Source organism: Megalops cyprinoides, chromosome 2 (genome assembly GCF_013368585.1).
Source record: "Megalops cyprinoides isolate fMegCyp1 chromosome 2, fMegCyp1.pri, whole genome shotgun sequence".
In the NCBI taxonomy this organism is placed as follows: Eukaryota; Metazoa; Chordata; class Actinopteri; order Elopiformes; family Megalopidae; genus Megalops; species Megalops cyprinoides.
The window spans coordinates 12,348,704-12,361,725 of NC_050584.1; the positions used below are offsets into that span (position 1 = coordinate 12,348,704).

The 13,022-nt window shown below is 41.9% G+C and overlaps 1 protein-coding gene across 3 annotated transcripts in view; it reads left to right on the forward strand.

Moving 5' to 3' along the window:
• Positions 1–2,046: 2,046 nt before the first annotated feature.
• slc12a7b (solute carrier family 12 member 7b) overlaps positions 2,047–13,022 on the forward strand; it is a 66,221-nt gene continuing 55,245 nt past the window's right edge. For all 3 annotated transcript variants that reach the window (XM_036522790.1, XM_036522787.1, XM_036522788.1), the window contains exon 1: positions 2,047–2,317. In XM_036522790.1, coding sequence (XP_036378683.1) covers positions 2,152–2,317 — 166 coding nt within the window. In that variant the 5' untranslated portion in view covers positions 2,047–2,151. The remainder of the gene's footprint in view (positions 2,318–13,022) is intronic.

Sequence of the window (13,022 nt, forward strand, 5' to 3'; positions counted from 1 at the left end):
AAGGGGAGCATTCATGCACGAACAGTGTGTGGACCATGGGGTAAACACCAATCTCCTCTGAACTGAAAACACACCATGGAGCCAGTCCCAGTCTGCTCCCAGACTAAAAAATGCCAGCAAATAGTACCTTTCAATAAGGCACACATTCGTCCATGATTTTTGTGTCAGGTCTTGAAACAAAAAGGAGAGGCGAGATGAAGCTAGGTGCGACCACAATGCAAAAGGTGCCTTTCATGGTATAGTGCTGACCCACTTTCACACATGAGCAATCCCCTAGATTTAGTGCCATCCTAGAAGCTCACTCGGCAAGCAACCTTGGAGAGTGTGCTCTCGTTATGCAGTGGATGGGTATAATTATGTATGAGTGAATAATATATATCACAAGAGGCTGGTTCTTCCCTAGAGACAGTTGCCAGAGCCAGTGTATTCCAGGAGCGGCTCAATCAGTTGATTCTATGGGTTTTTACTGGCTTTTTATCAAGGTTTATATGTACGAGGAGAGAGAGAGAAAGAGAGAGAGACAGGGAGAGATTATCTGGACAGATAAATGGATAGATGGATATTACAGCATTTAACATTTTAAATGTGATATACGTACAGCGGGCAGATGGTGCAGATGGTCAAACTGATTTTTTTGTTCTGACTTACACCAAACCATCTGTGACGACCTTACCCTCTGTTAATTACACTATATTCCACCCAGTATTTTGTGGTAGAGCTAACTTAATTACAGCAACGTTCTTCAAAGTTACTGTAATTGTAATTGTATTTATGTATTTGTACAGTATTGGATTTACTGTAATTGTATGTATGTATGTATAATTAGATGAGGGGGATTCCCAAACCTCCCCAGACAAAATCTCAATTGTGGCCCACCCACTGGAATTCTACCCCACCTCTAAATGGATCATTTTAAGACCAGAGGGAATGAATGAAAAGAACATTAGGGTAGGGGGTAAAGTGCCTGGTAAGAGAGTGCTTCCACTCTCTGAACCCGTAAGAACCCTCATTTAATTCTGACACCGTCATACATTTATAGCAGGCCTGGTCTGGGTAGCCTCTGCGAACACTTCCAGAAGAAATGAGAACATTCCAGGAGGAACCCCTATGTCAGCAAAGATATCCCACTATATTTTACAAAAACACGTGCATGAGCTTAGCAGCAAGAGCAAAACACAGTTTAAAGTGAAACACTTAGAATACAATATAGAATACTGTCCATTGTTTACACAAGCACTAGTGAGTTCCTAGTATTACATGTGACTCAGAAACCAAAACCTTTAAACACCCATTCACGTTCAATAGTAGGATTCAATGAAAACAAGACAAGACATGCCACCTGCATGTACAAATAGCTTTAATTCAAACAATGACTGACAGCTCACAAACAAGAAAGGTGAAAGCCACACCCAGAGAGGAAGCTGGTACACTCGGCAATATTTGCTTTATGTTTGGAATGATTCACATATACATCAACATATGTTTTTCTCTGCACAAGAGTATTTACAACAACGCCCCTTATTAACCATTACTAACCAAACCAACACTGTGGTACTACCCCTTACCACAACAGCATTTTTTCATTAATTTCATTTAAATTCAACGCCAGCAATCTTTTAGATCTATTTAGAGGTAAAGTACAAATTGAACCTGCAACAGCTGATCAGCCATCCGATGCTATGTAAAATCCTAGAACAGCAATTTATTCATTCTTCAATAAGATTTGTACGGATATAAACGACACTTCTATGTAAAATGCTGCAATATCATGATGTTTTGTTAATGTTGTGATAGTGTTTTTTTTACGTCTGACGCAACACTACTTGTTAGAAAAACATTCACACATTGCGTGTGTTCTAAGCACAGCACGTAATAAATCAAACGAAGACGGGTTTAAACTCAGAAACTACTGATTTGTATTTGGCGCGGACTGACGCAGCTCATGAGCGGCAGCAGCCAATAAGAGCGCGCTTCGGACGGGCACGCCTTTTGTGTAATCAATCTGGGGATCAGCGCGTGTCTCGTATATTGTCTTCTGCGCCCGCTGCACCGGGGCGGACAACAGAGTTCGGAATCACAGCGCAAACTGTTCCGAGCCCTGAAGTTTTGCTGGACCGCGAAGCCCCCGGAGGGCAGAAACGCAGGAGTGTCATGAGCGAGAGATTTGTAGTTGTCCCTGTTGGGCAGGATGATGAAGAGCTCGTGGTGGACAATGACCTACCTGGAGACGGAGGAGCTGCTGAGGGCAGCAGTGCAAACCAGCAGATCACAGACGCAGTTCCCATCCTGGAGTACAGTAGGGAGCCAAATAAATACGGTAAGACAGGCAAGCTCGACTACTTAGCCAGGTACCGAGCTAGCTCGCTAGCACTTAGGTCTGTAATCCATTATTCCAGGATCAGTTTTTATTACTCCAAGCAATCATTTTCTAACAATTTCCGCTAAAACCATGTTCGGTAGATAGCTAGTTTACTCGTAATTTTATTCCAGAAAATTGTTCTCGTGCTGTTTCAATATTTAGTTCCCATAGCTAGCTAGGTGTCTAACTTTCTATCGACGTATGCTTGCCAGTCCGTTTTGAAATCTAGCACGCTCGATGAACCTGGTTAGCTTGCGAATTAAAAGCGATCTTTTGTGAAGGACACTTTCATATAATGTTAAAATGCTGGTTGTTCAATTCGCACTAAACTATACGGATCCTACTGAAAGTCTTTGTACGGGTTTATATTTTCCCCACATAAAACAAGCAAGCTAGCTGGTGCGTCGTCAAATTGGCTAATTAACGAGTTGCATGGCAACTGTGGGTGCAAGTACTGTATTGTATGACTTTACCTCGGCAGTGTGGCTAGCAATGCCAAACAAGCTAACTGGCAAGTCAGGTGGATTGACATCTAAATCACATCTGGATTGTACATATTGTTTTGACATTTGTATCGTTTGATATCATAAACAAAGTTGTATTTTGTCAGGCGGCAGTTTATTTGCGTCAATATTACACGTTCACTTTCATACTGACTAGTGCTGAAAATTAGCTTCGGCTATAAACACTTGTACACCACGTCAGATGCTGAATTTATATTTATATCAGTGTATTTATACTTGTCCTTTACGAGTAAGATAGTGAATAAAGAATTCAAATAAAATACTTGCCACTTCCCAGTCACCTTCACCACGGTACTTTTCTCTAGTGGCAGATGAATTCATGGATCTATGAACAGCTGCGTACCAATGGTGTTACACATATTCTGTTCATACATGATCTGACACATGAGAGTGTGCTCATATTAGCCCGTTCAATTGTGTACTTTATCATCTCATGTATGCAAAATAGCTTTTGAGCAATCCCTCTAACAAACAGCGTAGTCAATTTTATTTTGGGAAGGTATGCAATTACTAGTCACCTACGCACATTCAGAAACACACAACGGAAAGTTGTCCCTGCTGTTTCTGAAATTAGTATCAAAAGCAATGAGCTGGTTATTTTAATTAGCTTCCCTGAGTGCACGCAGACAGCGCCGAAGACTTGTTCAAAATCACTACAGCATGGAAACATTCTCGTCAGACCTATAATTGTGAAGGCAAATTGGTACATGTGGTTATTTTTTACAGTAATTTGTTAGCTCATACTTAACATAATGAGACCGAATGCCAGCCTAAAGGGGGCTACTGTTTCCAGTTTGGCAAAATGTAACTTTTCCGCTTCTGATCAAGTGTTAAACCATGTATCCTTCAGTTTTGGAAGATTGCTGAAGGCATTTTGGATGTGCGTAATACCGGTATTTCAAAGCGGCAAAGAGCAGGAAGTGGGTGCGTCTGGAGAAAATGAATGTATTACTTGGTCTGCTTTTGCATGCAACGACTTAATCAAGCAGTTTACGCCACATGCATGGATGTATTCATTTATTGTCCACAGCAGTCAGACTGTAAGAAACAACGATTACGCGTACTTTGTTCTTTTTGTGGAAAGAACAAGGTGATGCATTCTGTTCAGAGACTTCTATCGTTTTATCATTAGTCCGAATTCGATTCGTGATGTTGAGATTTGCCTCCATCAAAAATAAATTCCCTTGTGTTATCTGGACGTGCGCCCCAACAGCATCGTTTCTTTTACACTACCTAATGTTCTGCTTAATTATTCTGTTTTTTTTGTAGCCAAACGCTAATTGGAAGGACGTCAGTTTGGTTGTTAATGTGGTATTTGATATGAGAACAACAAATTCATGAATTTACTCACTTCCTGTTGCAATTTAAAAAATTTACTTGCAGCTAAGACGGTAATGAGCAGACCAGGATAGTGATGACACAGAAATGGTTTAATTCTGTCATGATTACGTAGACGTGACACATCTTGTATTGCGCTGAACTGAAAGCATTGCTGGAAAGGTCATTGATTTCTTTAACTTATTTTCTGAGATTTGAAGAACATTATGTTCATATGGTATACCCACCTTAAGTTCATGATCATGAATAGTAGCCATCAGTTACCAAGAGATCAAATGTCAACTGCTTGCCCAGCGCTGTAAGATTTCACCCTTTAGAGCCACAATCCATTATTGCATGATTCACTGTTAATCACAAAGGTAAGGAATATTGGTCATTGCTGACACTGTGGTGTGGAAGATGACTTTGGCACACATGTGGGACAAGTGGCCAGTGCTGTATGGCCAATTACATAAAGCATCTTCCAGTCACAAAGCAAGCGTTCTAGCATTTACATTCAAATTTATGATGAAAAATATGATGCTTATTTCCAACAAGGAAAACCAGTACTGATTTGATGACTCCAGAATAGGTAGTTTTCATAGATATGCAGGGATGCTCCACAGACATACAGGGATTAGGGAGAATTTAATTACCCAGTGCAGTCCATTGATAAGACATAGCTCAGTGTGGCAGGCTGTCCTATTTTGCCAGTATCTTTTTTGTATTGCTCACCACTTATGTCAGGCTTCCCAAGGTCTCCTTTATTTGTAGCAGCCTGTAAAATGAAGAAGTCATTGTCTTCAAATTAAAGGCAATCAGTCTGTGCTTTTGAATAAGCACACTGGTATCAGTTTTTAATCTGAGCAAGGGCTGAACGCAAGCTCCATCTCATAATTATTCTGCTCGGTAAAGGGTTCCCATATGTCCTCCCTGAATCCAGTTTGGACGAGAGCAGTGCTTAATTATGAGACTCACACCGGTGAAGCGCTTTCAGGGGAAGGTCCGTTTAATTCTCCCTCTGCGAAATGGCGACAGCAGCTGTTATCTCTTAGATTGTGTGTATTTGCTTTTACTTCTATATTAAATATTGCAGGATGGGATTGTGGGACTGTGGATGGAGCTGATTTTCAGGAAGTCTGGGACACTGGACATTCAAAGGGAACTGAAAAGCTGAAAATCACAGGAAACCTGCACTGGGCACTAAACACAAGTTCCATTCAATTAAAGGGCCCAATTTAGTAATTAAGAGCAGACTTGGATCAAAGTCCAAAGGTTGGCGGCCATCAAAGGGACTACTCTGATGTTGTGAAATGATAATATTTACCCTGAATAGCTGCTATGCTCACAAATTAGATGCTGATGTTAAACAGGCAAAAATTTGCAAAAAGCTAATGAATGGTTTACCGTGCGAATCAGTAACACTTCCGATCTGACTAAATGTGAATGGCTTCAGACATGACAGCTGTGTGTTTTGGTGGCTAGAGTCATGGGGAGCTGTCTGTTCTGGTCCTGACAAGTCTCCTCAGCGTCTTTGGTGGAAAGGAAAGTATCACTCACTGTGCACCCCTTGGGGTCGGAGGGGCATGTGACTGATGCCCTACCCCCGTGTATCATGTGTTGCAGCGTGTCTTTATTTGGACCACAATTCGGACTACATGAACAACTGGCCTCCACATGCCTGTTCTCACCATCCACATTTGCCACTACTGCCTGTCCAGAATGCTCGGCGCGTGCTGTTTTAAAGCAAGGACTCGCCGTGTAAGGGAATGACGACTCTCAACATAAGGAGGAGCTTTTGTCGGCGTAACACGAGGGGGTGGTGGAGTCATGAGAGCACAACAGACAGTTTAATCACGGGACATTGAACGCATAAATCGGTTAGACCTGTTTTCCTCGCGTCACACGCAAACAAGAATGCTGCTAATCTGGGTATGTATGTGACACAGATTTTGCCCATAATGGAAAGAAGCTGCAGTGTTCATTAGGTCTGCTTACACATGAGAAGATGAGCAGCACACTGTAATGGATATAAGATGCTGGGCATATCCTTCATCCAATCCCACCTCCTGCTTCCTCTTTGCTGCTCCGCTTCCAGTAAATTCTCACCTGTCAGGTTTCTTCTCATATCTGCCGTTGCTGTTGTAGCCGTGTCACATACCGTGTGGAGATACAGACTGTTCCCAATAAGCTGTTTCTATTACGGCATTTTCTATGAATAATCCACTGGAAGGCAGAGGCATTTTCCGTTACTTATTCGGTAATACGTGTAGATCGTAGCCTGAGTTCCTTTTTACACGGAATCCATTTTTATTGGTAGTCAGTACTGGAATGTTCCTAACAAGGGAGAATGCGTGCTCGCGTGTGTATGTAGTCATTGAGCAAAGTATGGAAACCGAATCCATCTTGTAAATGCCTTGTGGGTACAGGCACTAGACCGAGTATTGTTAATTCGACTGGGTGGCAGTGGAAGGTACCCAGTCACACAGATGTGGAGGGGTATTCCTGGAGGTTGAGCATACTCACAGATTTCCAGCCTCGACATTCTAGCAACTTCTCCGTCCTTCCATTTTACCTCTCCCATAGAATGAGTGCCAACATTCCAACTATAATAACACAGAATTCACGTTATGAATTCACGTAATTCAAGTTATGTGGCTTTTGCTGCTGAGGGGAAAAATGTCACCCAGTACCCCCCCCCCAGTGTTAAATGGTCATCTTTAGACAGCTGAATGAGTGGCAGAAATGTGATGTGACATCTGAGAAGGTCAGGGCCTGAATGGTCAACAGACGATCTGAAGCTCAAGCCGATGCATGCAGTTAAAGACAAGTTCTAGGTGGCAGTGTAGCATCGTGGTTAAGGAGCAGGACTCGTAACCGAAAGGTTGCCGGTTCCATCCCCGCTTGGGCACTGCTGTTGTACCCTTGGGCAAGGTACTTAACCCACAGTTGCCTCAGTAAATATCCAGCTGTATAAATGGGTAACATTGTAAAGAACTGTAACCTATGTAAGTCGTATCTGCTAAATAATGTAATGTAATGTAGAAGAAACTTTCACATATAGTTCACATGCAGCGTTGCATTGTAAGAAACTGGAATTATAATTGGTCCTGATATGCAGATTATGCATACATACCCTTACCCCAAGGGTATGGGGGCCGATTGGATATGTCTGCATGTATTAACAGCACTGGGTCAAAGCCTTTTAGTACGGAGGCTGAATTGCCAGGACAAGGGTCTGTCGTCTGTGATGGCACTTGTTGAGTGATCAAACAGCAATTGATTTGAATGGCATGGGTTTCTCAGAGAGCAGTTCCCGCTTGCTACACAGGATATATATTTGTTCACCTGATTTTGGAAGGCAGAGCCATACTTGCAGAAAATAAAACAATAAAAATGTGTTTTTAGACAGTTGCTGCTGGTTTGCTCTTTTTAGTGGCCACTTAATGGCTTGTTTTTCCGGCCTGTTTTTCCTTGGTCATCTATTTAAGAGACTGTAAAAATATGCCATGGAAATGTTGTTACTGAAGTGACCGTAGCGCTTTTGTTTTTCATTTCAGAAGGTCTGGAAAATGTTATAAATTAGCCAATGTGCCCATATTAATTTGTTTTTCTGGCTAAATGTTTTTTTTTTTTTACACATTTCTTAGACCATTCAGACAATTCAAAATATATATATTTTATTTTTTTTGTGTTTTGTTGTACTTGTTTCATTGACTTTAGTATTTAATTATTTTTCAATTCTAATGCTTTAGAGTTCTGCATTCCTCTTCAGTCTCTATATGTGTGCGTGCGTGTGTGTGTTTATGTACGTATTACTCAGGTCATGTTTCATGTCATTTTTGGTGCATTTTCATCTTGGACTTGCCTGGATTGCACATCCCATTCACTGCCTGCATCATTTACTGAACCACAGCAGCGTAAAGATAAGTGCATCTGTGCTGAATTTGTGCAGCATGAACCCTCTCAAATAAGAGCTAATGATATCTGTCTGGTCAGTCACTCACTGTCATGTGTGAAATGCCCAGTAGATGGCAGCAGGTTGTTAAAATTTTCAATCCTGTGCTTTGCCCCTCAGCACAGCAGAGAGCTCACTGTTATATCGTTGCTGCTGTGTTCTAATATAGCAAGGAAGCTGCCACCGAGTTAAGCACTGTACAAATCAACACTTGGAACACAATACATGTGTATGTATAAGGTTTTTAGAATGCTTACATGGTTAACTATATTTTGGCATATATATAATGTACAGTAATATTTAATAGTAATGACAATAAAGAGTTGTAAAGAGCTTCCCTCTGCCTCTTATTTTTTGCTAACACCTCAGAGGTTCAGGGGTCATAGTGAGATTCTACATGTGAAGGAGTTCCCTAGAGCTCACATCAGTATCACAGTTGTTCATGTTGTAATCTGAGTGATATTCATAGCTAATTTAGTAAGGCTTTGGTATAGCATTGTGTTACGATATTTAGCAGAGAAAGAATGGGTTGCACTGTGGAAACACCTTACAGAAAAGCTCATACCCCAAAATGAAGGTAGATTATTAAAGTTTTGCAACATACTGGAATACCTACATATAGAAGTAAAAAAATCTTAAATAGAAAGGCAATGAAAAATAGTCAGAGGAACAGCACCAGAAATATAGGGTGTGAAACAAAATCACAATACATGAAGTGCCTGAAAACTCTCATTTGTTTCTATGGTGCCACATAAATGCATTTCAGTTCAGTCAACAGGTAGACAACTAGACTTATCCAAAACCGTAGTCGCTACAGTAGCTGAAAAGCTAGGGATTCATTCTTTGCGTATTCTCCTCCCCTCGCCTGGACTGCCTAACATACTGGAAGTAGGGGCAAAGCTGTCAACAGCAAAGATCTGCCATTGGATGTTTGGCTCAACCTCCTTTTGCACATACAGTCTGACCAAATGGTCATGCTGAAGAGACACTGTATCAAAAATAAAAATAAATCTTAAACTTTAACTAATGACCAAATATAATGATCTAGATGGCATTTTTGGTCATTTTGCCAGGGGTTTAAAAAAAAAAACAAAGGCAGGCTGCCAGGCAAGGAGATAGGTGGGGGAAACTGGGATTTTAAATCCTCTGTCTGTAGTGGCAAACCAGAGGTGATTTGACAGTACTGGAAGATAATTTCTGGTTTATAATTTAGTGAATGTGGATTCTTGTGAATCATTTACCCCTTACTGGTAGTGTTCTCATAGTAACTTCAAGCCACAATGGTGGTGATTTCTGCTGCTGAGACCACAGAGTAGCTCTGTCAGTATGTTATCCTTACTTGTAAACTCTCGCAATGGAAGAGATCGTGCACCAATGCTAACGTTGAGTATCATCATCATCGCACGCTCTCGTGTCTCGGCCGGAATAGACTGAGCCCTGAACTGTCCTGCCGCTGATCGCCCTGTCTTTGCACTATCCATCAATGAAAGGAAGAGATAAGGAGAGCTGGTGCACGGCAACCGCCAAAGTCTGCTGCTGAATTGAGAGGATGACCTTTGGCAGAGCCGCACTGATAGCAGCACAGGCAGTGGTCTTGAGTTGCAGCAGCATCACGCTGTCTCGGACAAAGCGCTAAGACTGCATGTGCGGATTTGCAGGTTTGCCTCGTTCTCTGTAGGTAGTCGGACTGCGTGTCAGGCTGTAGCGTAGGGACTTGTTCCTGTTTGCTTAGAAAACCGAGCCTCTGGTGGAGCGGGCCACTTACTAAGAAGAATTTGGGTGGCTTAACGAGCGTTCTTAACAAACGGGGAGCAACCATGCATGCACAGATGCAGTTCCCGTGGACCTTTCGCATATGCGGTTAAGTGTAAGAGGAGAAGTATTCATGGGAAAGCCATTTCTCGATTTCACTGACTTTTCCTGTGAACTGAGTTATCCGTTCTTGGATGGTGCCCCGATACACTGGTAGACTCTACACTTGTAGACATCTGATACCATTTGTTTTCCCTCCGCCTTTCTATTTACAAAGCCGCTATCTCATCCTCTCAAAGTACAACATGTCCTCACTTCCCCACATTATAATGAAATTCCTGTCTCAGTCTGGTTAGAGATGCACTAAAATCATGATAGCGAGGAATGTGAAGGTGGTGTGGTGACACAGAGGAGGGCTGGGCTTTTGTTGCCTACAACAAAATGGAGAACAATCTAATGGGGTGTTTTGGGAGCTGGTTCACCTGATGGGACACCCCATTGAGGAGGAGGAAAGCCTCTATTATCTGAGGGGCATAAAATATGGTCATGAATTTGGTTCCATAGGTTTACTTTTAAATTTTGCACCCTCCCTCAGCACCTAGCTTGGCCAGACCTCCCAGACATGTGAAGTTGGAGAGCACGATGTTGCCTCAATTGCTCTTAAATCCTGACATTATTCTGCAGCTTCAGGACAAGCAGGCATATCTTTAAGCAACTTAAGTCGTAAATGATTAGAAATTCCTGCTGTATTTCAAAAAGATGTGGCAGCTTTGGTTTCTGGTTGCCTCGGGCTGTGTTCCATTGGCAGTTGGCAGACCTAAAGGTCTTGAGCTTTTCGCCCTCTGCTGAAGGAACCAGCAATGCTGCACTGGCCAGTGAAAATCTGCTTAATCGGCTCACTCATATTTGATGCACACACTCCTCAGGACTGCTGTATTCCAGAGGCAGGGCTATGCATTGGGAAGCATAGCTATCCTAAAGAATAATATGGGCCTGCAGCAAGGATGCAGGCCTTGGATCTCGTCATTGTGCAGCTAAAAAGCTTTTGTTTCGGAGCTCAGGCCTTTTGCTTTTCTCTGTTGGCATTCTCACCCCCTGGGATTCACTGACTAAGCAATAACCAAAAAAAAAGAACAACAAGGCTGAACTCACACCATCTATTTCTCAGGTACCCGAGCCCAGAATGTGTCCTGCTCATAACTGTCTAGCGTGTGAGTGAGTCCTCCGTGAACGGAAAATTTTGACTGTAGGCCACGCCGACCGTGTTAATTAATCCAAAATAAAGAGTTCACGGCAGTTCTCTCGCTCACTCTTTGTAAAAGCGACATTGTCCAAGACAAAAAAGGGAGGACTGTGTGCAGACTGGAGGAAAGCTTAGCCATTCATGGTCCTCAGGATCTTTTTTTGTTGCTGTTGTTTTGTTTTGTTTTTTTTTTTAATGTGGTGACCAGACCCAAATCGTGTGGCAGTGGCTCTACACGGCATTCAGTGTGTCCGTCGTGAGAACATGAACCCTCGGCATTAATAAAGTACGTGGGAGAGGAGAAAGGAGGACTCCCACCTCTGTTGCGCTTTGCAGACGGTGGGCTTTTGCCTTAAAGCCTGATTAAGCCGTTCTCACGGGCTGCAGGTGGCTGAGGGGGAAGGAGAGGGCTGAAGCGTCCCTCTTTGTTCCCATGGCCTGGGTCATTCCCAGTGTTGGGCCTGTGCTGTCCATGTTCCCATTGGTCTGTTGTTCATTTATTCCTGGCAGCGTTTTGCTGTGCAGAAGCTGGGGAAATATTACTGATGAAGACCACCCACTTGATCCTTTATGGACAACATGACCTTTAACTTAAAAAAAAAAAAAAAAACTATCCGTGCCATTGTTTCAAAACTTAATTCATTTAAAACCTGCAAAATCTGCAAAAATCTCACGCTGCTTGTTTAAACATGGGCTAGCAGCAGCTCAGGAGGCCAAAGTAAGTGCTTCATGTACCATTGCATTGGTGAACTTTTTCAGTGCATGTGTTCCCTGTCCTTTTGTGGACATATAAGCTTGGTTTGTTGGAATTGAGTTTAACAGCAAAATTATTGACCCAGTGGTAATATTCAACTGCCTTGTTTTTAGCAGCATGTGTGGTTCCATTCATACAAGTGTGTCACACTCCCCTTCAGTGGTTAATACTCCAATCTGTAACTGTCCTCCTTTATCCTTTAATCAATGGGGTCATAAGACTGGAACTAATGGCCTTCACCATAATGAACACTGTTAAGAAAAGGACACCACCACCAATTACCATGTATTGTGTAATAGGCTCCGTCTTTTGAATCAACATCATACACACATTATGTCATATGAATTCCTGTGAAAAGAATAACAGCAAACCAACATGTTACCCACTCTGTTTTTTTAAAGCATTTCATTCAAATTTAAATACTGACAGTTTCTGAACTGACGCTCAGCCAAATATGATTATTTTACACAATGCTGTAGCTTTTCATGGTAACACAGTCGGATGATGTAATCAGCCGCAAACTGATTCATATAAAATGAAGTATATTTTTGTTATTAATATTAATATAACACAAAGTCCTTCTTTCTGCTATGTAGCATCATCACCAGTGGTTATATTTGTGAAGACATATTTAAAAAATGCGTGTGGCTCATGGTTTCTGTTAATGCCTGTCCCCTTTGACCTTGCAAGTGTCATTGCTAGTAAAAGATGTTCAAAAACTGATCTGGTTTTATTGTGGAAGTTCTGCTTATTCCTGTTTGTTTGTTATTGTGTATGCATAAGCCTCTCCAGTTTCTACGTACATAATTAATCATTTTTCAATTCTTGCTTTATTGAAACTCATGCGGTTTTCGTATTGTTCAGTTAAATTGACTGAGTGACTACTGTGACCCATTAACTTAGTTTTTTTACACATATATGAAAGCAAATATAAATGGTATGCAAATAGCATAACTGGTACATGCTGACAGCATTTTCACACATCTCGATTTCTGTTATAATCAGCCTAACTGTAATCCTCTCAGGCTGACGCTAGTTTGAAAGCCCCGCAAAGCGATAACGTAGCCTACGCGTATGGATTTCCTGCTGTCGTCAGGGGATCGCATAGGTCTACC